At 50.9% G+C, this 27096-nt stretch overlaps 1 protein-coding gene across 7 annotated transcripts in view; it reads left to right on the top strand.

Annotated features, from left to right (window-relative positions):
• The window catches only part of arid1b (AT-rich interactive domain 1B), a 113146-nt gene that overhangs the window by 36207 nt on the left and 49843 nt on the right, over nt 1–27096 (top strand). For 6 of the 7 annotated variants that reach the window (XM_064339832.1, XM_064339836.1, XM_064339830.1 and 3 more), the window contains one exon: nt 523–633. The exons of the other annotated variant lie outside the window; for it this stretch is intronic. In XM_064339832.1, the coding sequence (XP_064195902.1) occupies nt 523–633 (111 nt within the window). The remainder of the gene's footprint in view (nt 1–522; nt 634–27096) is intronic. 7 annotated transcript variants of the gene reach the window in all.

Genomic DNA, 27096 nt, shown 5'->3' with positions numbered 1-27096 from the left:
CAGCCGCCGTGCGGGCCTGCGGGACCGCGTCTGAGCGGGGAGCCAGGGCCATTGGCTCATCTCGATCACATGGTCGCTCCGGGCCGCGTGTCGGGTGGGTGGGTGTCTGGGTGGGGGGGGCGTAGTCCCTTTTTATTGGTCCAAGGGAAAGCCGCCCGGCGTTCTCCACTTTACCTACGGTGTGCTGCCAGGGCCCTTTTTCCGCGAGCCAGCCGGGCTCTTCAGATTCTAATTACCGCGCGCGGCCGTTTCTCTTGTTAAGCGCTGCGCCCAACAGCAGCCAGTAACCGCGAGGCGTGAGTCATCGCCTGTTTAGCAAACATGAGAAGCGTCGAAACGAGCAGCGCGGAGTTTCCGTGGTTGATGCCCTCCTTTCTGATTCCAAACAATCTCAGCCGTAAAGCAGAAGGCATCGATTTCTCTTTGAATAAAGCTGAATGCGTGATTGATTTATTCCCCCACCGCCACCACCACCCCCACCCCCCCCGGTGCTCTCCTTGCCTCTCGTGTGTGCGTCTCCAGGAGGTTCCTCAGGAAAGCTACGGGAACAGGAGCCAGCCGGCCATGACCCCCGGGAAGCCCAACCACGAGGAGATGGGCCTGGTCCAGCAGGAGAGACCATCCAGCCTTCCTGTAAGTGACGCTGGTCCCTGTCGCATCCTCAACTAAACGCACATCACGACCACAACACAGACACGCGTACACACCATACTACACACACAGACCGACAGACACACGCGTGTACACACACACACATACACACACACAGGCCGACAGACGCACACGTGTACACACACACGTATAAAAATGCACGTGCACACACACGCATGCCAATGCGCACACGCATACAAACGCATGCACGCACACATGCGCACTCAACATGCACACGCGCACATTCGCTCACATCTGCAAACACACACACGCCTGCGCACACACACACGCCACATTTACCCAGAAAACCTCACTAACCGTAAGCCCACAGGGTTGTTTTTTTTATTGCGGAAGACCCCCTTGCCTATTACTGGCCCGCGTTACTGTTATCGCATCCAAAGCCTTTTTATATTTGGAACCTGAACAATAGTCGTACTGTGGGTCGGGGAGAGCTGAGGAAATGGAACATGTGAACACGAAATACCTTTCATATTGGTATCAGCCCGGAATAAAGCGATTTATATTTGTGTTTAGTGGAATTAAAAAAACTGTCAGCTATACAACATAGCATCTTCTCTACCTGCAGTATTAAAAGCAGGCACCAAAATTTGTACAGGCTGCATTGTAGATGGCAAACGTTAAAAGCATATGCATGTGTTCAGCAGATGTACTCGATGTGTGTGCGTGGATTTCAGTATTTCAGAAAAAATAAACACATTCTTTCTATACATTCAGGTTCTATGAATTTACATATGATCAACATGCGCAATGAAACAAATTGCGATTGCTGAAGTTAAAGAATAATATAAAAAAAACATTTTTATAAGAGCTGAATTTTTCTGTGAACACAGAAAGCTGCCTCCCTACAGCAAAGTTTGTGATTGGGGGCACATGAAGAGAATCTCAGGGGCGGGGCTAAAATCAGCCGAGCCTGTGTGTAAAAACAAAAGGCTGCAGTGCAGAGAAGTTTGAGAGCAGAGCCGTTACGGCTGGGCTCCGTTCGAACCCGGCTCCGCGCTCCCTGCGTTCCTCAGCCTCTCGGCTGCCGTTAGCGTCGCTGTGCTGCCGCAGCGTCGCCGCGCAGTCATCATGGCCGCGTTCGTTGCATGAGCGTGGGCTGAGCTCGGGGAGCGCGTCCGCGGCCTTCCGCGCGGCCTCCTCGCTTCGACCGCGAACGAGGAGGCCGCGCGCCCCCGCGTGACGTCTCGCATCGCGTTGGGCTCGCCGCGCGGCGGGAAGGCGCGGGCGAAGAGAGGACAGCGCGGTCTGAGCGGAACGGGGGGAGAGAGAGGGCCTCGCTTACTGCACGGTCTCTCTCTCTCTCTCTCCCGCTGCAGCAGCAGCACCTCCTTCTGCTGCTCCCCTCTGCTTCCTGAGCTGTCAGCAGCCCATTGGTGCAGAGGCCTGCCAGTCAGGGGGCGGGCTCAGCGCTCGCCCGGGCCAATCGGGAGCCCCCGGCACCAGCAGCCTGCAGTCCGCTCGCTCTGGGCAGACGGTGCAAGTCTCCACCGGTCATTTCGTGGCTGACGGCCACGTTTCATCCGTCACGTTTAAAAATCGCAGTTTTTTGTTTCAACCCTGCCTTCTGCACGAGCTGAAAAGAGCAAGTTAGCATTGGCAGAGTAGATTTCCTTCCCCCCCCCCCCCCACGAAAGATGGAAATCTTAAAGGATGTAGACTTGACGAGTAATTGAGGATATTTTGTGAAGTCAAGCATAGCTGCAGAGGTGCGCACGGGGGAATTCGAGAGCTGGATTCGGGCTCAGAGTGTGTAACTCGGTTTGATTAGATCGTAGCGTCGTTGGACGCTCTCTCCGCTTTCTGAGATTAGGGGAGACGCACAAGACGGCCGCTTTTCCGCACCCCGGTATCTATAAACTGCGCTCGCGAAAGGCTTTACCAAGTTAAGATTGCATTGATGTGTCAGCCCGCTTCTTAAGTGTCGAAGCCTTGGGTAGATGGGGGAGATTTATTTGAATTCGGTAACTTTATTCCTCGCCGCGCCTCCGGGCCTTTAGATATTGGATCATTTCCAGCTGTACGTATTAGCGGGGAAGATTCCGATCTGCAAAGATGATTTTCCTCCTTTTTCTCATTTGGGGAGTGCGGGTTAAAAAAATGTTTTTGCTTTTTTTTCGGTTATTTTCTTCTGTGATGCTTTCATGCGGACCGACTTAGCGTGTTCGCGGTCTTAACTTTCCGTCACCCTTAACTGCCGGAGCCTTAGCTAGGCTAATACACGCCACGCTACGCATAGGGAAGGGAGTGATGTGTTTGGATATAATCCCTGTTGAGAGCGTGCGCACACAGGCATGCGCTAGCACGGAGCGCACAGACGCTAGAGCGGGCTTCCGCTAACGTGTAACACCGTTTCCAATCTCTCTACCGCACACACCTGCACACAGAAACAACATACAGAAATATCTAGAAATGAGGGTTTTGTATGGTCACGAAGCATTGCCTGTAGTCCTAGTACCTTTTTAAATTGGGGGAATGGTCGTTGCCACGGTCACACCTTTGGAAGGTGACACAGGTATCCGTATTGTAAAAGGGTAGAAGCCGTATTGAAAGACATGCTATAAGATGTTCTTTGGGTTCCTGTATTTTTATGGAGTGTATGTTACCACCTGCGTGTTTATGACATAGAGAGTTTTTCAATGCCTTTTCGATCGACTCGGGTGGAGAAGCTCTTTGTCGTTCGGGTCGCGGGGTGGTTTGTACGCCCCCGTATATCAGCCTCTGTCCTCAGCCGCGACTCGTCAGCCGACGCGCCGGGACGTGGGGCGAAGCTCGCCGCCGCACACCTGCGGGGCTGCGAGGCGCAGTCTTAATTAAACGTCGGCAGAAGCCGCCGAGCCTCGTGCGCGCGTGTGTGCGTGGCGTGCGTTCGCGCGCGCGGCGTCCGACGCTCCCCCCCTCTCACCTGCCGTTCTGCTGACTGAGGAGCAGGAGCAGGGAGCGCCTGTCAGCGGAACCTCCGACACCCCCAAGCGACCCGCGTAAAATTAGCCCCCCCGCGCAGAGGCCTGCGCGTATAGCCGAATCCCCCCCCCGGGGGGGGGGAGGCGCGGAGTGGTACGGTCCATGCGCTAACCTTCCAGGATATTTTTATCGTTTATCATCAGCTGCTGCTGCTGCCCAGGGCTCGAGCGGAATATTCTCACCGCTCCCCCTGGCTGTCGGGAGTCTGAAATTACATCTGCCTTCGAGCGAGGGCGGGGGGGGGGGGGGGCAGTGTTAACGGTTGCCATGGCGACCGGATGGGTAATGGCCTCAATATGCATGAAAGACGAGCGGTAAATTTTCTTGATCGCGCCATTATTTTTAGTCGCGGTCTCGCGTTGTTTTTATTATTGGGGCGGCGCGCGGCGATATTCCTTCGTGAGTTCTGTGCGCTTGTTGCGATATTAACATTCCAAATTCATCAAAAAATTAGGCGCTCGCCTTATATTATGAGTGCTCATAATTCTGCCAAGTACCTAATCCAGCGCAAAAGGTTCGCTCAAACACTGAGACAAATACCAAAAATCCTGCAGTTATATAACCGTGAATGAAAACATAGGTTCAAAATGAAGAATAATGCCTCTTGTTTATGTATCGTCTTTATTTCCACAGGAATATTTCACGCAAAAACCTTGACAGCGGTAAACTGCGGTGATGAGTCCGGTGTCACGTTGCTTTGATGTAAGACTGTGCGGCATACCTGCGAGTCCACACGCACACATGTACTCGCTAATGTCGCCAATTTGTCAAAGGGTTCTCCCTCGCGCTTCATTATAGCCTCCCGCGTATGGCGCTAATGTCTCTGAGAAAAACACACTCGTTTTCTACTTCAAACAGCGGAGGCTGGAACTGTGGCTTCCGCGGTCGAGTCTACATATCAAAATGCGGCTCTAGTCAGCGAGCTGCCGTCGCTTCGTCTTTAAAGTTTTGAATGTGGGAATAGAACAACATAAACGGGCTGCCTTTTTTTCGTAGGGCTGCGCTTTTACTCGATGTAGAAACTGAGCGTGGCGCTCGAGTTGTGCCCACCGCTCACCGATTGGCTCGGTTTGAAAGGTCTCTGGCTACGGCCCGGCCACGAACTACATTTAGAAGCAGCTAAAACGGCTCCGCTCTGTCCTGCTTTGACCACTGCAAGAATGACACTCTTGGCCTTTTCGGATGGGGGGTCATCGACTGTAGCTAGCTAGCCGTGTAGCATCTCCGTTAGCGTCCCGTTTCGGTCAGGAGCTGCACGGGTGGCTTTTAGAGCTGGCGCCCTGAAGCAGCTGCTGCTGTGTTGCAATGGGCCCGTCACGCCGACTTCGCAAGTGTTGCAATCGACGCGCGTCGGATGTTGACATTTAGGCGAGTTGCGCATCCTTTTTTTTTTTCTTTCTTTGGACCGAAAGATAATTCTCCGCTTCGCGCAGCGCGGCGAACGCCGCTCTTTTGGCGAAACGTAAGCGCGTGGTCGGGCACGTGTGAATTCGATCTCTTCTCAGAGAATCCCTTTTCTAAATGTGTGGAGCGTTCGCGGCCGAAATCCGGAACCGAATCCCGGATCGAGCGTTTCTCTTTTGTAACGGAGAGCTGAGGATTGTGGGGGGGGGGGGGGAAAGCGCAGGGAAACCGGATTTGAGTCGCGCCGATACCAGGAACACGTCACGCCGTTTCCGAAGCGTTAAATTCGAATCGTTTTTTTTTTTGCCGCGCGGATCGCCGCGTCGGAGCCTGACCCCGGGTTCCTTAAGCCCCCGCGCTTTAATTGGGAGAACGGCTGTTTAAAAAAAAAAATCTTACGCGATGTTAGACGCCCGCGGCCGAATGTTTATCTTCGTCCCCTTTTTTTTAAGCGCGATCGAATTTCTCCTCGTTGGCGAGCCCAAACGTAAACGGGAAGACGGTTAACGGGCGGAAAACCGGGGGAACGTTAACGGCCGAACACGCGGCGCCTCTTTTCTTCGGGAACACCGGCAGCGAATCGCGCGGTACCGGCAGAACCGTTTTTAAAAATAAATAAGTAAATGAGTAAATGCACGCCTTCGAAAACGGCCGCGGTTTTCAAATCCTTTAAGGAGCGTTTAATTGCCGCCCCAGAAGGCACGGCGTGGGCAGCCTTCTCCGTCTGCGAGCGCCAGCTCCGTCTTAATGGAGCGGCGGAGGCCCAACTCCGCGGCGCGCCGCCGCGCTAAGAACATTAGCGACGGAGATAAAGCTGCTCTACCTGCGCTGGAAAATGGATCTCGTTTCATCTTCGAGGATCTTGTTTCACGGTTGGAAGCTTGACCAAAAAAAGTTTTTTTCTCCCCCTCCATTTTTCCTTAAAGGTGCTTTATCTCTATTAAAAATGGTCAGGGTTCTACCTCAGCTTTGTGTGTGTGTGCGTGCGTGCGTGCATAGGCCCATGCTGTGTACATGCGTACACATCTTTGATGTATAGAATAGATTAACTGAGGACTTCAGGATATATATAAAATATGCATTTGTGTAACAGTCGGTGGAACAGAACAGCCGTAGGTGCAGAAGTGTCAGAGCACGCTTCCTGTTTTAAAGGCTCCTCAGCCCTTTGGCTTCGTTCTTTACGGCCCACTGTCTTCTGTCTTAGAACTTTAATCCCCTCTGCCGTGTCACTGTATTTCCCAGATTGTTTCTGGGGAAACTAGCCGTGTCAGAGCAAAGCCACTTGTCCCTCCCCACCCCCCACTTCGCGTATTGCTGGGGGGCGTGTGGTGGCGGGGGGAGGGGGGGCTATCAGTGATGACGACACCCTCCCGGCATTTACACCCCAGCCCCCCCCCTCCGTCCCAGCGCCCCCCCTCCTCGGCATCGTCCGACACCCCTCCCATCGCCTCGAGAGTTTTCGGGGTGCGCGCGGGGCCCGGGGAGAGCTCCCGATCGCGGTGTAATTTCCGTCGCCGGTGGTCGCATCCCGCCGCGGCACCGGGCGCTCGCACTCAGACGCGCTACTGTCTGCCAATCCGAGAGCTGGCCCGCGGCCAGGAGCTAGCCCGGTGGCCTTTCGATGCCTGCGACTTAAAGCGCTGGGTCTGTGTGCGTGTTTATATCCGTGTGTACGTTTACTCGCCTCGAGTGTAGACCCATTCAGCGACGTTAAATTATCTCTCACTTAACAAAGGCCTCTCTCTCTCTCTCTCGCTCGCTCGCTCGCTCTCCCTCTAAAGTCAAGGGTGACGGAATGCCTTCCTCATATTTACAAATGACTCCGATAAGTCATAACAAATGGTGCTAATCCGGTCTTGGCCGAGGTTCAACATGCAAATGCCTTCTGTTATGTAATAGTGCAAGACCTCGCGTTTCGGCGCCGCTGACTGGCCCGGGAGGGCTTCCCCAGTTGCCGATAGGCTAGCGGAATGACATGTGCTTTTTTTAAAAATGGGAAGGCCCCAGAGGGTGACGGGTAGGTGACCCCCTGTGTCCAGTGGGTAAGGATAAGACGGGGGGGGGCCAGGGAAGGCTGGGTTGGGTTCGAAGGGCGCTAATGGACCCGGCGACCACTTGACGACAGGTTAACGGTGGTTCGAGGGCCGAGGCTGCTCATCAGCCATTATTGTGGAATTGGGGGACTTTTGGGTTTGGCTGTACTGCATTAAAAAAGGAAAACCGAGGCTGTGGAAAAAAGTACTGCAGCGCCCGAGGTTTCCACACGTCTTTTGGCCTTCGGTGGACACCGTAGTTATTGGGTGTGTTTCGGTCCCTGATGGGGACGGTTGTTGGGGATGGCGAAGGACCGAGGATATTAACTCAACAAATCATTCTGTCAGTTTGCACGCTTTCGTCACTTGGGATGGAAGTTCATTTTTCCTTTTCTCTTGTGTTGAGCAAAAATTGAATATTGATTTTTCTTTTTTTGGGGGTGCTATTTGTTGTTTTCAGTATGTATCATTGACAATTGAAATGTTTGAAAATATGTTCTGGTGTGATATCTCTTCCTTTAATAACTGAATTATAGAAGCTGCTAGCTGGCTATCGGTATGAATTGGTCAGTCTCAGATTCACATAGCTGGGATCGCAGAGACGGTGCTGGAGGGAATGTTCTAGTAATTCAGTTTCTTTTGTTAGAGTTTCTTTTTTTTTAAACTTTTTTTTATTTCTCAAGCAGCATGACCTCCCAGAGACCTGACTACCTCAGGAACAAGGCATACTGTGTGTGTGTGTGTGTGTGTGTGTGTGTGTGTGTGTGTGTGTGGCTGTGTCTATGTGTGTGTGTGTATGCGCACATGTGCATACATCCAGGAGTTTGCCACAGTAAATAAAGCTGTTTTATGAACCCGCAGGTAGTAGCGGCTAATTCAATAGAAAAGCGCAAGCTTGTCTTATTGAGTGACAGTCGGTCTCAGTCTTTCTAAATTAGGGTTTCGGCAAGAGACAAATTTTCATTATTGCTCCTCTAGCCTGCACCATCAAACATGTCACCCGGCCGCCTTTATGATTGCATTAGGGCTTTGAACAAAACCATACCTTGTGTTTCCATAGCAATATCGTGTTTTATTCAGGCAAAGAATATTAACCAAATACTGTGGCCTCCAAATTTATTCAAGCCCTTGACAAACTGAGACAAAAAGATGATTTAGCTCAGGAAATGCAAGTGAGTTGCACAGTCAGTAGTTTTCCCATGAATAAATGAAAATGTGTAAAAATTTAATAAGACCACGGAGCAATACCATGTATTACAAATAACTGCTTCCTTTAAACGGTGATCAAATTTATTCAAACATTACTGTCTGAAAGTGAAATTCTGTAAATGCATTCCTGCATAAAGGTTCTGTTGTCTGAAAGTCAACAGAAGCTTCCGGAACTTTCAATTTTCGAGGCAATTCAGTGTTGGGGGGCTGTTTGTGTTCAGTAGGCCAGGGGTTCTGGCAATTCGTTTATTCGCAACCCCCATTTCTGTTTCAGCGGCTGGACTTGTGTAATTCAGCTGCCTAGAGATTTACGCCACATTTGAAGCCATTCATTGGCATTTGAATGTCGCTTGGAATCCAACTCCCATGAAAATCTGAAAAAATTGCGTTTGCTGTTCTGTGCTGTTCTGTTCATTTACAGTTTTTGGAAAGACTTTAGCAGGCAAGTAGCCTTTAGCTTAGCATTAGGGAGAACTCGGCGCCGATTTTTTCGGAATCCTCAACTGTCACTTCGAGCTGAAGGCAGATTGGGTGTACGTGTGGTTTCGTGGCACGCCTACAGTACGTCCGTTATAAAAGAGGATGTCAGCCCCGAGTCTTCCTTCCTGAAGCCAGTGTTCACTTCTGCCTAAAGTCAGCCGAACTGCGGCTCTCGAGCGCTGGGTTTGGCGAGCGCTTCCTGTTGTGAGGTGGCAGGGGGCGGGGCTTCAGGAGCCATTGAACTTCCTCAGGCCGGACTGGAGTTTTTCCTCCTTCCCCTCCGTCGCTCTCTCCCAAATATCACAGCTGTTGCTTTTCATTCCTCCCGCTTTCCATGTGCGACCCAAAACGAAGAAACCGACTTTGGGCTCTCCAGCCGAGTTCATCCCAGGCCGCTCTTCGGGCAACAGCCTCAGTCGTTAGACAAAATGGAGAAGGTCGCGTAAGTGAAGGACGGAGGCACTTTGTTAGCGCGATACCGATCGGGGAAGGTGTTTCTGTTCGATTGGATTGGCCTTTTGCCCGAAACGAGGAAGCTCGCGCCGGTCTTTCCGCGGGTCGTCCCGTCCCGAAGCTTAATCGCATCGCTCAGTATTTCCATCACGGACAATCCCGCCGTCGCCATTAGCGCCGCCACCCTTCTGTTTTACCCCCCCCCCCCCAACGAGGTCACGTGATCGAAAGCTCTGCCGTCAAGCGCCGCGAGTTCCGAGTGAACTTCGTCTCTCGAATTCGGGGGGGAAAAAAGCGGCGTAGGAATAGCGCCCGTAGCGATGCGGAGCGTGGTTAATGGGTTCCCGCTCTTTTTCGCGGAAGCGGAACATCCGCGGCCCGCGTTGTCACCGTCGGATAATGGCTCGTCCGTCGACTGAAAAATCGTCTTGGCGCCGGGACGAAAGAGAGATGGGAACGACGGGGATGAAGAGAGGGGTGAGAAGAGCGAAAGAAAAAAAAGGCCCAAATGAAAACGTTTGCTGCTCTAGTCTGTGTGTAATCCCTGCCGTGGAGGAGAATTGTAAAAATAATGCTCTTTTCCTCAGTCATTTTTTTTTTTCTTCCCCTTGTGAGTGATTTATTTACGCACGGATGTTACTTACGATTGAACTGCGTCACCTCCAGTTTAGTCTGCCGTCTGCTTTGCTTATTGTTTTTGCTTTTTCTTTTTCGTAAACGTTGTGTCTTGTGCTTGTGGTGTAATCCCTGTGTTTAAGTGATTTTGTACTCTGGTTCAAGCAGGCCTTTTTGTGCCTTTCCCCCCCCTTCCCTCCCCCCCCAAGACTGAATTTCCACGTTGTCTTTGGGGCTGTGTTGTGTCCTGCTATCGTGTAACAGTGCGTCTGATCGGCGTCTTTGGAAAACACGCCCGCCGTTCTGCCAGCGCTTGACACATAATCGGGCGCCACCCTGTCATCGCACCGTACCCGCTGCTGGAACAGGTCGGACTGGAACAGCCTGCTTTGTGACGCCGCGCGCGCACACAGGAGAGCCGCTGAAGCTCGGAGTTACGACAGGCCGGGAGCTCTCGTGCTGTTTCTCTCCCACACAAATACGCACACACACCCAACACACACACACGCACACACATGTTTGTAGCGCTATATTTGTGAGGACTTCCCATTGGCTTACATTCATTCCGTAACCTCTAACCCTAACCCCAACCACTACATGCCTAACCTTAACCCTAACCTTAACCTAATTGTAACCCTAACCCTAAGTCCTAACCCTAAAACAGCCTCTTGAACTTGTGGGGACCAGCAAAAAGTCCCCACCTTGTGTAGGTTTCCTCATCTTTTTATCCTTGTGGTTCTCACAAAGATAGTAAAACATGCCCATACATGCACACACACACACACATGCGCGCACACACACGCACAGACACACACATATCTGCATACACACACACACACACACCGCACACGCACAGGCACACACACACACACACACAGACGCACACAGACACACATGCATACGCCCACAAAGAACACGCGCTTTCCTGCGAGGGGGAATATTTCTCTTAAGGTGTCCGGCCTCCTCCCGTTCTGCCTGTCCCCTTTGCCGGGAGAAGTCCTGCATGGAGCTTTTAGAGAGAACAGCAAGGCGGGGACATAAGCAGCAACGTGTGAGAACTTCATTACCTTGTGAGGACATTAGATTCAGGCGCTCCTGAGGAGCCTGCCATCCCCGCGCACACCAATTCTCACAAAGGAGAACCACCCGCGTTTTCCATGAAATAGACATTTAGAAAAGAGAACATATATATGTTTCTACACCGGAGCTGTGGGAGTGCTTAAAACACCTCCCCACCTCCTCCCCCCCCCTTTCCCAGATTCATCGCTGGCCCACAGAAAGGAGCCCTTTTTCCAATTACTCAGTTGCTGCTTGCAGCCATCAAGCAGGTTTAATGAGGAGGCCTGCTGAACTGCACACAGAGTGAGAGATTGCTCCATGATTACCACTTCCCCGTAGAGAACCCGACGGTGTCAGAGCGCTCCTGAATCTGAGGGGGCATTATCACCGTGTGGCACCCCCCCCCCCAGACAACAGCACGGTAAACAGGCTCCGGAATATTAACCGGATGCTCTGCCCCCCCCACCCCCACCCCACCCCGCCCCCACGCTACATGTTCTTTTGTTATTGCACCTGTAACCCCAGTTTTTTTTATCCAGCTCATATACATGCTCAGGATTCCCCACATGGTCCTGTAAAGGTAATTAAAAAAAGAATAATCTTCTAGTTTTTTTTTTAAATCAAATTAAATTAAATTAAATTAAATTAAATTAAATTAAATTAAATTAAATTAAATTTTAAAAAATGTAAACACATGTACCTGTTATTGAGCATTTAAAAAAATTTTTTTAAACTATTATTATTTTTACACACGGGCCTCTTGAAAACTCCACAGTTAATGCTTGAGTGAGCCCTAAACCTGTTTATCACCACGCTGGAGCTCCATCTCCCTTCCTGTTTTTAATTTTTCAATTTTCAATTTTTTAACAGTTGTGTTGACTCTTAAGTCCCCCGTTTCCTCTCTCGCATTTGCCTGAACACTGAACACTTCAATGAAAACATTGCTTCCGTCACTGCCGAGCAGCACTGTCGCCATAACGAGTCTCATCAACGCCGATGTGAGGACCCTCGAATGTAGCGTGCAGACACTCCCCACTCCCCCAGACTTTACGTTAACATATCGGTGCCGTGATGCGCAAGACTGTCGTTTCGATAATTCCAAATAACACGTACGCCCATACAAAGATGAACAACACATCGACGATATTGGTGAATGGTAAATGGACTGCATTTATATAGCGCTTTTATCCAGAGCGCTTTACAATTGATGCCTCGCACTCACCAGAGCAATTAGGGGTTAGGTGTCTTGCTCGGGGACACTTCGACACGCCCAGGGCGGGGGGATCGAACCGGCAACCCTCTGACTGCCAGACAACCGCTCTTACCTCCTGAGCTGTGTCGCCCCTGAAGTGCATCGCGTACAAACCATCCTGGATAAAAACCTGCACTTCCGTCCATCGCGGTTCTCGTTTAGGCCGCCGCAACCTTCGAGCGGAGAGAGTCTTTGCGGGATATACCGAGGGCGGATTTCTCGACGGTGCGTCGTTTCGCGCGCCAGGCGTTCCGCGTGCTCGTTTGCTCGCCGTGCCTTTCATCGCTCGTTGGCGGGGGGAAGCCCGGGTGGTACGCGTCCCGGAAAGTTCCGTCCGGGGGACTTCGCCATGGCAACGAGGGCAGATGATTTATCTCGAGAGAACTCGCTATATTTACTCCACTGAGTGAGGTGCGGCAAAGAGAGAGAGAGGTTTTGGCGTCGGTGTTTATCGGCCGAACGGGCAAGGCAGCGCGCCGTGGCGTGTATCGGTACAGCTCTGTAATCTCTAAACGGTCTCGTGAGACTGATAAGCGGCCCCGCCGTTTGATGGCGAAGAGCTCGGACCGTCTTCGCGAGCCGCGACGGCGAACTCCTTTCGCCGGCGCTCGCCGCGGTCGATCGTAGCCGCCGAAACGAGAACGAAGAAGGGCGACGCCGGTTAACCCGGCCGCCGCGACGCTCGCGCTTTAAAGGAACGATTCGAACGCGCTTCGAGCTTCGACCTTCGAGCCGGGAGCGCGGAGAGCGCGCGAGGAGGCGCAGAGGAATCGAGCGGAGGGAGACGGAATTCATCGAATACTTCGTTCTTTCTGGGGTAGTTGGGGGGTTTAATAGACCCAGATTCATACAGAATCGAGCCCCCCCCTCCACTTGTAAATTAGGAGAAGAGTGTATGTGCACGCGTACGACAAATTCACTTAGGAAACCGCGGTCCCGGCCGCACGCTCGTTAGCCGCGGCGGCTAACGGTTTCCCGCGCACGTCTGACGCGTCCCTCGTCTCCGGGCGCCGTCGGGACCCGGCGGCGGGCGCGCCTCTCTCCGCTGTCGCCGCCGGCGTTTCTCCTCGCTGTCACGCCGCCTTGATTACTGCCACCGAGGTGTCGCCGCGGCGACGAGGGAGTCAGAGGGGAAATGGTATTCCGAGTGGGGGAGGGGGGGAGCACGGAATGCGTTCTCCACCGCGACCCGAGCCGATAGCGCTGACAGCGTCTCGTGCGAGGCGGCCGCGCGGCACAACACCGTCGGGGATCTGGACTGGCGAGAGACGGTTTTTTTTTTTTGTTGGGTGTCGGGGCACGGGGTTGCAGTTTTTATTTATTTATTAATTTTTTAAATCACAGCCGCGCCATCACCGCCGGTTGTCGAAAGATAATTGGACCGTGTATTTTTTCCCCCACCGTGTTCCGTATCGGGTTGCCAGTCCTCGAGTCCGTCCACTTGAACTTTGCCTCCCGTTTTACGAATGTGAAATACAATAGCGTCCCCGCTGTGTCTGTCGGAAGTGGGCGTCGGTGTTATGACCAATTCCCCCACCTACACGCCCGTCCTTTTGTCGGTATGAACGACTGAATAAATGAACGAAGGAATGAATGAATATCGGAGACTGAGATTCGGAACGCGGTGCTTTTATCCGTCGGTACGCAGGGGGTGAATCGAGCGAACTCGCTGACACGTAAGAATTCACCACAGGGCATTTGCGAGCCACGAATGGCATCTTAGCATGTGTGAACTAAAGGTAGGAAAGAACATATGTGGAAACAGAGCCCACCTGGATCCATTCCGGCTCCTTCCCGTGCCGTAGTAGACGCGTGTCTAAGATGCGAGGCCTTTCTGTGGCGAATAGGCTTGTTCTCCGGGATATAAAATTCCCCAAGAAAATGACTGGTTGGACAGATGTAGTCTTTTTAAGGAGGGGGGTTGCATTCTATTTGACTAAGTGGGTTTGTTTTAAAATAGGAAATCCATGACAGCTGTAAAATGGTTTCAAAATGCCCATTGGATATGCATTAGTAACAGTAATTAGAGTAAATTTTATATATATGGAACATTTTAAATGGATAAAAGAGAATTTAATTTATACAGTGCCTTTTGTGGATCTCCAAGCACTTTACATCAAGGAGGGAAAATTTAGTTGAACCACCATCATTATGCAACGCCCACTTGGTGTATGCACAGCAGCCATATTGCAACAGAATAAGCTGGAACACATCAACCAAGGGAGGGGGGGCTTGTTTTGCCAGTTATACTGGGGGATGAGTAGATGGTCGTAATTTGTCTTATGCTCGGTCCCAAGGGAAGACTGCCCCCTACTGGTTAATGGACGCCACTTCTTGCAACACGCGACTTGGTTTCCCCCCCCCCAAGAGTTCCCCTCCCAAGTATGAACCAGGTCACGCCTGGCTATTAGACAGGGGGATGTAAGAGGAGGTAAAAAGCGGTTCTCTGGCTGTTTGAAAGCAGGAGCTGAAGAAGGCCGAGATGCTGCAGGGAGCCAAGATGAAAAGATGACCAAAGGTCAGGAATGGCAAGAGATGAAAGCCTGCGGGTTTTACGTAACACGCCCGCTTTCCCGTTGCCTGGTCCACTGCCTGCGCTCAGCTCTGCGGCCTCGGGAAGACGCGGGTAAAAGGAGGAGGATCCTTTCGCAAGATCAAGAGGTCTCGGAGCCATTGATGATTGCAGCGGGATTTGAACAGGATATATGGCAGAACCGCACGCGATTATGAGACTTTTTAAGGATTTCTTTTTCTAATTCGTGGTGAAAACTTCCCCCAGACCTTGCCATGGAACTTGAGAATGAAATTTTATAAGGATTCTGAGATGGGGATGTCGGAATTCAATGCCTGGATGACCTATTTATGAGACTGCTATGTATGGATAATCGACCAGAGGACGAAAAACTGGGCCATGTTTACCACCCATAATAATGCTCTTGAGTACCCCCAATGCATGATGGGAAAGATAGCAAGGTCATGCTAATGTGTTGTGGCCAGGTGTATGAGATGTGGAGTACATGTAGTTATGATGATCTCCTCAACAGACACTCAGTTGGAGTAGATTTCCTACAGACAGTTGACATCATCCTCTACAGCTAGATTGTGTTCTCTAGAAGTATTGTTTCTTTGTTTTTATACCTGAAATAATTCTTGGCAGAACAGAACAAGTCTGAAGGCTTTCTTTGTAGCATGTGATTTATAGGAGGCTTTTTATAATTGTTGAGAATTTTGAACTGAAATTGTGTGTGTGTGTCTGTTCATTAATATAACACACCCTAACCCCTTATTAAGAAATTATTGTAGCACTGATGTTATTCATCAATTGTGATTTTTGTATCTGTGTTGATTTGTGTGGTGCATGCATATTTGTGTGTACACGAGTATGCTTTCATGCTTCTGGGATAGTCTGTTTTTAAACTATAACCAGCGGTGTGGCCCACCGGCTTGTGAGTAATGCTAATTATCCATTATGCTGTTGGGGGGCTTCCTTCCCTTTCACCGATTTCAGAGCACGCCATTAATTCAGATTTTTTTCACCTTAAGGTAAGGGCGCCTTACGGTCGTCTGCTTCATTTGTTTCGGCCGCATTTAAAAAACGCGAAATAAGACGTCTTTGAATTTATTCGTCGTCGTGTCGGGAGCAGGAAACACCTGCTCCGACTTTTTTTTATTAATTCAGCCCAGAAATCAATTTAAGAGGGGAGAAAAATAAACTGCCGGCCTGAATTCATGGAGGTAATTGGGGCACTTTTGTGAGAGGAATAATGAGATTTAAGCAGGGAGAAGCCGTCTAGACTCTAATGCGGAAAAGAAAAAGCCGCTCCATGTTTGTTCTCGATGGTTTTTGGTGCCATTAGACGGAAGCTAATAGAATTATTTCCCCAAAATTGACTTCGGTCTTACTCTTTTTAGGGGCAAATTGTGGCCTCGCGACTGGTAATAATTTCTTCGGGCTCCCACGGACGGGATTTTTTTTTCCCCCGTCGGTCGGCCTGTGGGATTAGCGTAGCCTGATTTGTGCGCGGCGGCACGCGCGTGGTGGGGTGGGGTGGGGTGGGTGGGGGGGGGGGGGTGGGGGTGGGGGGCATTACCGGTGCTCTGTGCGGGACCCGGCCGGAGAGACGGTATTTTAGGGGGTTAAGTGAACGGCCGTCGCCCCGGATTTGTCCGCGCCCCTGCCCCCCCTCGCACCCTCGCACCCTCGCCTTTAACCGCGAGGATGCGGCTTTCGCCTTCGTGCTCGTTAGCAGCGCTCTCTCTCTCTCTCTCTCTCCGCCCGACGCCGCTAATTAGAGTGCCGGAGTGCCTGCGTGTACATGCGGAGGACTCTCTCTCTCTCTCTCTCTCTCTTCATCTCTGTGTCTCTCTCCCTTTCTCTCTTGCCCTCCTTCTCCCTCGCTCTCTCCCTCTCCGTCTCTCTCTCTTCATCTCTGTGTCTCTCTCCCTTTCTCTCTTGCCCTCCTTCTCCCTCGCTGTCTCTCTCCCTCTCCCTCCCTCGCTTGCCCTCTCGTTCCTCTCTCTCTCTCCTCCCTCTCTCTCTCTCTTCCCTCCTCTCCTCTCTTCTTCCCTCCCTCTCCCTCTCTCTCACACCCTCTCTCTCTCTCTCTCTCTATCGGAGCTTGCAGATAATGGAATATGTGATTAGGAGCTCTCTTTTTTTCCCTCCTTTAAAGCCATCCACGCTTTCCCGCGTTGGGGTCTGTCTGTGTTTGGCTGCGCGTTTGGACACGTGGGGTTTTTTCTCTCTTCCTTTTAGCTTTGTGTGCACATTTTTGTGCGTGTTTCCATTTAAGTCATGCCATTTTGAGACGCGTTACTTTAAGAAATGATGTTGTTTGCTGCGTCATGACTGTAGTTTCCAAAATTCTTTTGGTCTGTTGTTTTTAACTTGCGAGATGAAATCAGCAAAAAAAAAAAAGCGCAATCCTCTCATTAAAAATGTATTTTTCTTTCGGGATTTCCTGCCAGGCCTTACAAACTCTAACTGTAAATAACACCGCTGATGGGGAATTTCTCTGTAATCTGCTCGTGCACCTGTGATGTGGTTTTAGTCAGGTATGTAATGGTTGCCAACATAAAATGCCCTTTCTGGAAAGATAAAGGAAGCCATTTATGATGTAGGAAGTATGCCAGAATATTCTAATCATTGGCCTACTCTTTATTGAAAACTTTTGATCTTTTATCTGTGTGGTTACTTATTTACATAAGTGGAATCATGGGAAGGTTTTTGTGTGGCCTTCACCTGGCTGAGGCATTTTCATAATGATATCATCCCCACTGTTATGTGGTAGCTTATATTTCACACATCATTCAGGACTGTTCTCAGTTATGACCATCTTATTTATGTATGTATATATAATTTTTTTTTTTTTTTTTGGGGGGGAGGGTTCATATTGGACAAGACAATGTAGAAAGACAGGAAGAATGGGGAGCGAGAGAGGGAGAGACGTGACAAATTTTGGATTTGACCCGCCAGCGTAGGAGCTCGTTATGAGCATGCGGTCAGTGCAGTGCCACGCCCTGGTTATGACCATTGACCGTTATCAGTGTAGTCAGCGGCCGTTTACTTTACACGTGACTTTCGCATTCAGCCTTCAGGGTTTCCATTTTCCCTGATAGAACACACAGCCTATATTTTTCCAATTGTAATTGAATTCACCATTTTGAAATGGAATTGTATTGAATCCTTACCAACTGACCGGCAGATTATCAGAGCGTTGCGTAACCTGACGGTACCGTCGCCCCGGGAGGGGGGGTTTCGGGAAGGCTATTTTGCGCGATGGCGCCCCCTCTGGTCGGTCAAGAACCCGCAGTCTCCGTGCCAGCTAAGCGAACCCGTTTTCCGCGTTGCGCAAAAAAGTGGGAGCGAATTAAGAGTCCTCGCCTGTCTCGCACTCCCCCAAATTGATGGAGGACGTCGCAGTGACGAGGCCGGGCTCGCAAACGCGGGAGGGCGTTTCCGAGTTTGTAGGAGAAGGGGGAAAAAAAAATAAATAAATAAAAAAGAGTTACAAGCGGAAACGAGGAAGTTAGTTTTGAAATCCAAGGGTAGCAACACTCAGGGGGCGTGTCACAGATGAAATGAAAATAATGAGGAGCCAGATATAAATGTTTAAATGACAGTGCTGCTACGACCCCAACCTCCCGCCTCAATATCATTTAATGTTGTCTCTCCTCAAGATAATAATCAGGCTGCTCCTCAGCCCCTCTTCTAATTAAGGAAATGAGGCAGAAAAATGTTTTGGGGGGGGCGGGGTGAAAAGAAAAATGAGAATATATCCCCTATGTCAGATCTTTGATTATTTGTGAACTCCGTTGGCTCTCCGGTTCGGAGCGAACGTTCGAAGCTGAGGAAGAAGGCGCCGCTTTTTTAAAGACTGAGATTAGGGCTCTGAGGGCCGGAGAAACGGTGTTTTTAAAGATCTTTGGAATTCCAAGCCGGCTTGGAAGCAACAAGCTTCTTTTTTTTTCTTCTCTCCGTCTGTTGGATCAGAGCCCCCTCAGACGGGGCCTCTCGACCGGCTCCTTTTCCTCCTTCGTCTTCCTCCTCCTTTTCTCTTCCTGTCCTTTTCCCTCGGTCCCTTATCTTTCCGAGCCGCACGGCGAACGCAGTCGATCGTTCGTCAGCTGCGAAAACCTTTATTTATTTTTTTTTATCCGAGTCCCTTAATTCTGGGCTTAAAACGGGCAAATGTAAGGAAGTAGACTTTCCCCTCCTTCCTTGTTGCACTGAAGAGTTAAAGAAACAGCGAAAGATTTTTAGATTCTGAGGAGGTTATTCAGCTGAGACGGGAGGAGAGGAGAGAGGGAAGAGTGAAGGAGGGGGAACGAATGTGACAGAGACGGGGGAACGGGGAGCAGCGGAGAATTTGAAGCGTGAGATGATTTAAAGTCTTGTGGGGAATGAGAGCCCAGAACTAGTTTTAGAAGCTGTATATTCGCCGTAATAAATAAACCATTACAGCAAAAGGGGGTGGGCTCTGAATTTTTAAAAAGATCAAGAGGGAGAGCAGGAAGGAGAGAGGGAGAGGGAGAGCAGGAAGGAGGGAGGGAGAGGGAGAGCAGGAAAGAAGGAGAGGGAGAGGGGAGAAGAGGCGCCGCAGAACGAAATGTTCGGGCGGGGAGGGGGGGTTTAAAAAAAAAAAAAAGGCAACGACAAAAAGATCCCAGCTGTCTTCATCTTATTTTCCCTCACTGCGTTCTGAGCTCTGGTGGTTTTCATTACATCTTCTAAAACGGCCAGCCCCCCCTCCTCCTCCACCTCCTTCTCCTCTCTCTCTCCCTCCCCCTTCCCTCTCCCTCTGTCTCTCCGCTTTCCCCTCCCCCCACGCAGCCTTTGGAAGAAACCGCAGCTGCAGAAGAGACTGAGGCGTGCTGGGCTGGCCCTTTAAATGACACACACAGAAATCCACAGGAACGCCGCGAGCCGAGCAGCAGTGCTGAGAACAGCACCCCCAGACCGGGGGGGGGGGGGGAGTGTGGACGTTACAATATGGGAAAATGTGTAGCACCCCCCGCTTTCATCCGCATATTTGTTAAATGATCATTTTTTAAAAAGGCCAGAGAGGCCGTATCGGGATCTGGGGAGGGACGTGGGGGGGGGGGGGAGCTGGGGCAGTTTGCGGCAGTTAGATCTGGGCGTTAGCCGGGGCAAGGCTGCGGGGGCGGAATTAGGACGTCGGTCTGGGGGCAGTTCTTCGGAGCTGAGGGGGCGGGCAAATTGTTGACGGGGTGATTTTTTTTCTAGGGCGGGTAAAGTTTGCGGCGGGAGGGGACGGAATTTTCGATTTCAGGCGGGGCAGCTTGTGACCGGGGAGGTAGTTTTACCAGAGCAGAACGTGGAGGGGTTCGGTCTGTTCGAGGACATTTTTATTATTTGGGAAACGGGGAGGGGGGGGGGATCGGCGTTGCTTCAGACAGCCCTCTCGTCTTCCTCCTCGGTCTATCTGGTGACATTTTTGGCGAGTGCTGCTCTCAAACCTCATTGGCTGACATTTGAGGCTGCTGTAACACGACGCTAACCCCCCACCCCCCCCCACCCCCCCCGTTCTAATTCACTTAAAGGCTGAAAGGAGTGTTGTTAATCATCTCCCCGGAGCCGGGTCCCCTCCCCGTAAACACCGCCGCCGATCCTCTGTTTCCTCTAACCTCCCTCTGCCGCTTCCATTCCCTCCTTTCTCTTATCCTTCTCCCCTTTTTTTTAAAATTAAACTCCCGGGCTAGATGCGTCGCAGCTTGTTCTGCGTAATTAAAATGAGTGGATGGAAAATAAGAGGAGCGGGAGAGAGTGAGAGAGAGAGAGAGAGAGAGAGATGGAGGCAGGCAGGCAGGCAGGCAGGCAGGCAGGCAGGGAGGGAGTTGAGAGAGTGGAGAGATTTGGAGCTCTACTGCTGAGGCAGACAGAAACAGGCCTGGTTGAGTGAGTCCTGGGGGTTGGGGAGGAGGGGGGGGGGGATGGGCCGCTGCGACGTCATTGGCTGCAGCACGGGCTCGGGAGCAGCTGGGGGGTGTGGCCGGGCAGCTCCACTGCTGCCTCTCCGGGCTCCAAACACAGCTCGACAGCCGCGCTGCTGCACAGGCTGGGAAAATGAGCACAGCGCTCAACCTGTTATTATTGTGTCTGTGTGTGTGTGTGTGTGCTTGAGTGTGTGCACGTGTGTGTGTATGTCTCTGTGTGTTGTGTGTGTGTGTTTGTATGTCTCTGTGTCTGTCTGTGTGTGTGTCTGTGTGTGTGTGTGTGTGTGTGTGTCTCTGTGTGTATGCCTCTGCGTGTCTGTGTGTGTGTGTGTGTGTGAGTGTGTGTGTATGCCTCTGCGTGTCTGTGTCTGTGTGTGTGTGTCTGTGTGTGTGTGTGTGTGTGTGTGTGTCTCTGCGTGTGTGTGTGTGTGTGTGTGTGTGTGTGTATGTCTCTGTGTGTGTGTGTGTGTGTGTGTGTGTTTGTGTGTGTGTGTGAGTGTGTGTGTATGTCTCTGCGTGTCTGTGTCTGTGTGTATGTGTGTGTGTGTATGTGTACACGCTCTCCCCCTTATCCTTTTGTTCTCTGTGAAGATCAGAGGATTATGGATATTGGAGTCCTCTGATGTTTTTTCTTGCTTGTTGCCCTCGTGTGAGGAGGAAAGAAAAGACAGAAGAAGAGAGAAATATACAAATGAAAGCCCTTTGCATCTTTCTCTTCTGTCACGTATTACAACCGCCCAGTTATCCCAGCCTGTCAGTTACTCTGCTCTGTCAGTTATGCCCTCCTTTCAGGTATTTCATCTCAAAAATATCTTTTTTTTAATTGCTCCCCCAAAAGAGGTCTAAACTAATGAGGCACGCTACTTTGAAATGCAACATCGTCGAACGGTAACAGTTAAATCCTAAATAATTATTTTTGAAGCGTTCGCGATAAAACGGTTGCAAAAAAAAACACGTTTGAATATTTAAGCGTGAGAACGATGATAATACTTCAAAAAACCCAAAAAAATATTTCAAAGTAAAAATTGGTCTAAATTTTGTCGTAATTCTCTCTCAACGATAGCAGTCGTTTTTTTTCTGGTAACTACATTTTAGCGACGAATGAATGCTGAGCACAAAATACTACTCTCCTGGGCTGAAGAACACACCTGAACACTGCCTGGCAGCTTTTTACCACGGAGTACATAACGTCACCTTACGCCACATTAACAATTCCACACCGCTTTACAACACAGGGATGCACAGCTCAATGTGTGTTTTTTTTAAAATCACACTGGAGGTTTTTCTAATGTCCTTTCCTGTCGTTTTTCTTTTTTTCTCGGTTCCCCCTCGGTGCTGCTCTGGTCTGCCGCGGGCGTGGCCCTGCAGGTAAGTTAGCTCGTTCGATCTCGCCGGTCGTCTCGTCCGCGATCGTCGTTTTAACAGACGGCAGCTACGGGGTGTCTGGCGTTCCTTAAACGGACGCCTTAGAGTCCCTCTGACACACGCAGAGATGCCGCCAGGTATCGGCAGATACGGACACAGTGTGTGTCCATACGGCACGCGGGCGGGACCCGGAAAATGACGGTTCGGACCGCGAATCGGAACGAAGTGTACTCGGCGCGACGAGCCGTGGACGCGTCACGTGATCAAAATATAAAAAAGCCGGCGTAAAAAAGGCGGCCCTTCCGGAACGTTCCGGTGTCGTAAACCGCGTCGAACGGCGGCGAAGCGGACGGCGGCCGGTAATGAATCGCGGGCCATTTCGCGGAGCGGTAAAGACGCGTTCGTGGCGGGAATCGCCCGTCAGAATACGCGGGCCGGCGTATCCGTCAACCGCCCGATCTCTCGTCGGCGGCGGCGGCGGCGGCGGCGACATCCGAACGTCGCGGCCGAAGCGCGGAGGGGGTGCGAACAAATTCCGGCCCGGCGCCGGCGCATTTTTCTCCTCTGCACCTCCGCTAACAGGAGACAGAGAGAGAGACAGAGGGAGAGAGACAAAGAGAGAAACAAGAGGGAGAGAGACAGAGAGACAGACCGAGATGGAGACAGAGAGAGAGAGACACAGAAAGAGATGGAGAGACAGAGAGAGAGAGAGAGAGACAGACCGAGAGAGAGAGAGATAGAGACAGAGCGAGAGAGAGAGACCAATCCCAATCTAATGCAAAGCCCCAGGAACAGGGCCACAAGGTACTGCTGCCTTTGAGTCTCTGTAGGTCACATGACCCAAAAGCATGTGGCCCTGTGGGCCTCGTCTACATCCATCGAACAGGTAGCTGAGTGTGGCCGGGGGGTTTTCTGATGTCAGTGGGTACTGGGGTCCACCTAAAAAAGACTGCCTGTCATTGGCCCGCTTCACGGCCGTCCCTGAGCGGCTCCTTTTAAAAGGGGAATTCCAGCCGCCGTCGTCAGAGAGAGAGGTTAGCGCACTTCACTCAAATCACAAAGAGCGCCCCTCGTCTTTCCCCTCTTTCGTCTGTCACTCTCTGTCCCCCCGCCGTCTCGGAGGTAACGGGCGCGGCCCGTGAACCCGGGACCGGGCGGCGTGATTGACGGTCGAGACAGCGAATCAGACGGGCGGTGGTGAGCCTCTCTGCGGCGTTTCAGCCACGGCGCGGGAAGCGAAGGATTAGCGTCCGCCTTTAACGAAGACGAGCCGATTAGCCGTCGCAGACGCGGAAGGGATTCGGCTTCGGCGGGGATTTCGCCGTCTGTCGCTAACCCCCCACCCCCCACCCCCCTCTCCCCCGGCTGGGTAGAACTACCACGTAAAAAAGAAAAAAAAAAAGAAAAATGGACGTAATTACGATTTTATTTTATTCCGCGGCTTATTGGGGTTCGCCTAACGCGCCCACCCCTCGTCTTCCTCGTTCAAGCGAGGGGAAGAAACACTGATTCGTCATGTAGAGTTTATCTGTTCTCGCAGGATTAGCCTGAAATAATTAACCGGGCGAAAGTAGTTTTTTTTTTTCCGTTCGTACCGGAGGCTTTCCGCGCGGAGCAGTAGCCGGCTTTCAGGTGAACTGGTACGGTGCGAATATTCGGTGCGTTTGCCGGATGCTGCTGTAATATGCGCTGCTGTAATCTGCTGAGGGGAGACACACCACCTCACGGTCTTTTTAAAATAACATGTACCGAAAGGAATATTTTTGCACGCTGGAATACTTTTGTACGCCATTCCGTACCTACTGCGTCACTGTCACCGCTATTTTGACAGTTTCACATTTTGGGTTTTTGTCTTTCTATTTTCCAGTCAGGGAAAAAAAAAAAAAAACAGTTTCACAAAAACAATTCTTTCTCTACTCGTCATCCCCTCCCCCCCACCCCCCGTCCCAACGGAGGGGGGAAAAAATGTGGAGTAATACGTCGTGTCCGCGGACATATGTTGTCTAGACCTTCGATTACGCAAACGAACGAGGGTTTGCGTGCGCAAAAAAAAAATATTTTTTTAAAAAGCTTCACCTGCCCGCCGCCAGTCTCTCTGACTGTGCCCGTCACCAAGACGGCAGACAAAAGCGCCACGTTGGCACCCCGCCATCTCGGCTGGCCGAGGGCGCGGAGATCAGGCAGCGGAGTCGCAGACGCCCCCCCCCAACCCCCCCCACCCCGTCTCTCCTCCCTCCACTCCATCGATTAGTCAGGAGTGGGGTGCGGTGGGGTGGGGGGTAATTATATGGGCTTAATTATGTTTTTTAATAATCCACGTCAAAGATGATGAAAGACTTGGATGACTCCCAAAATTCTCCCGCGATTCCTTTTTTTTTTCGTGCCCCCCCCGCCCCCTCCAGACGAATACATTATTATATTACGGAGCATCTATATTCAGCCCTCTTACATGCCTCTTTGGGAGATATTTTATAATTCACTGCTGCTGTCTTTGGCTCCCATGAGCTTTGGAATCTAATATCAGTCAAAGGTACCTCTGGGTGTACACACACACACACACGCACACACATACAACACACAGGCACGCATTCATGCACACACACCCACACACGTGCACACTTGAGTATGCACATATCCACATGCACGCACACACACATACACACACAAGCACTTACCCACACTCACGTATGCATGCATTCATACAGTACAACACACACACGCACACAAATGCTCACACTCACGCACGCACATATACACGCACAAGCTTACACACACACACACACACACACACACACTCATGCGTACATGCACGCACGCACACGTATGGTCCTCCCAGGTTAGGGACTGGTCTGACCGATCTGCAGTTTTGGCCATGTCGTAGCACACGACTACCATGTTGTATTTGCATGTCTCATTCTGCCTCTGCCTCTTTCCTGTTTTCTTCCAAATTCAGAGATTCAAAGAGAGTTCTGGTTGTGATTTGATACTTTAATGCAATTCAGGATTTCAGGCTCTCTTGGTCTTCACTTAATTACAAAAGATTTGTGAATTCTGTGACAAAATAGATTTATTTCCATTACCGTATGTGGTCTTTAATACTCACTACTTACTGACCATGCAAACTGCGTATAATTTCATTACCTTTAAACCCCCCGGCCAACACACACACACACACACACACACGCGCGCCCAGCCACATTGCTTTTTGGGCCACACACACGCTCTTCTTGTCCTGGTTAGTTCCAGTGGTCGGCGCTGCCTGGCTGCTGCCCAAGTGGAGAAGCTGGCCAGATTGAGCACCGATGCTCTGATGGGACATGCTGCTCACTTGCCCATTGTGCAGAAAACTCGCAGAGCGGATACCGCGTGCTGGCGTTAACGGCGCCTTTCCCTCTGCCTCTCCATTCCGTTCGTCAAAGCTTTTGTCCTTAACCTTCAGTCCGGCTCGTACGTGCGTTCGGTTATAATGTAAAGTCTGCTTCTTCAGTCATTATTGTACTCTGCATTATTGTACTTAGTAACTGCGCTGACATTTCTTTTGTGGTCAGGGCAGCTCTGTCTGGGTCTGGATATGACATGGAAAAAAAACCCACAATGCTTTGGCTGTTCAGTCCGTCCTTCAGTGAGAAGTTTTTGCTGTGGCATATATAATGTACGGATGTATAAACATTGAGTTAGTTGGGTTGAAAAATGCCCTTATTGTTCTTATACGTTAGTAAGCACTTGCTCTCTTGTTGGGAGGGGGGTTTTGAGGGGTGTGTGTCGGTGTAGCGCTCGTAGTCACAGAACTGGGCCCTGTGTATGACCCCAGATGTGTACTAACGGTCCTGAAATGTTCAGGCGGAGTTCCGTGGAGGGTCCTTCTTTAACTGGGCCCTGTGTATGACCCCAGATGTGTACTAACGGTCCTGAAATGTTCAGGCGGAGTTCCGTGGAGGTCTTCTTTAATGGGCCCGTGTATGACCCCAGATGTGTAGTAACGGTCCTGAAATGTTCAGGCGGAGTTCCGTGGAGGGTCCTTCTTTAACTGGGCCCTGTGTATGACCCCAGATGTGTACTGACGGTCCTGAAATGTTCAGGCGGAGTTCCGTGGAGGGTCCTTCTTTAGGCCGGGAGCCTGTAGCGGTCTGCTGCGGCCTTTCTGCGGTCGTTAATGACACCCAGAAAGCCAGAAAAAGAAAAAAAAGAAAACGTTTTTAACTTCCTTCTCCTGCCTTAACCTTTTTTGACCGCGCAGCGCCTGACGTCCTCGTAACGGCTTCCCCTGCGTTCGCCGTTTCGACGGCCGCCTGTTCCGTTCCTCGCGTCGAGCCGACGGACTGACCCTCCTGTGGGCCGGCGTTGCAGACGTCTTAACACGGTGCTCAGTGGAAATTGAGAGAGCGGCCAGGGGAGGGTCTCCTGCTACCCATAGTTACGGTTAATTAAAAAGCAGGAAATAAAAATCGGCCTTTTGCTGTGCTGAATATCCTCAGACCGGGTTTCAGGAGTGTCTGCAGCTTGTAGACATTAAACCGCACTCCTGTCGAAGGCAAAGTAAAAAAAAAATAATAAAAAATGTTTAAAAAAGCGAAACGCATTCCAAAGTTCGCCTCCAAACTCGTGAATAATGCTGTCTTCGGTGATCAGCCTTCGATCGTTATTCATTTGCATTTTGTTTACAGAGCTACCAGGTACGCAGAATAAAGACTTTGACGCGAAGCGTTGCTCGCGTTAGCGTTTCAGCGCGAGAGGTGCGGGCGTGGGGCTTCGCTGCTGATGAGAGCGTACATTCTGCTTCCTCCAACAGGAGACGGTCCGAGCGCCGGCTTAATCGAGCTGTCTGGTGAGATTATATTTGTCAAATCTAGCAGAACAGCTGCCCCACTGCTCTCAGCCTGCAGGTCCAAGGCTGACTGCCATCTGCTGGGCACTCTTTGTACTGCGCACGGCATGTAATGGCTCCTACCAGACTGGATTTTCTTTTCTTTTTTTAAAATCCTGGAGTAAAAAAAAATCAGGTCTGCCCATTTGTTACAGCAGTATCCTTCTAATGTTGAATTCCAAGTGAGAATTTATACATTACATAATTACACACCTTTTCCCTGTTTGCAGAGGAACTGGATGTCTGAAAGTTAAACTGTCGTGGCGCTGTGC

This window comes from Anguilla rostrata, chromosome 6 (genome assembly GCF_018555375.3).
Source record: "Anguilla rostrata isolate EN2019 chromosome 6, ASM1855537v3, whole genome shotgun sequence".
Taxonomy (NCBI): Eukaryota; Metazoa; Chordata; class Actinopteri; order Anguilliformes; family Anguillidae; genus Anguilla; species Anguilla rostrata.
Note: the sequence above shows the minus strand (reverse complement) of the source record. Positions and strands in the feature narration are given on the sequence as shown.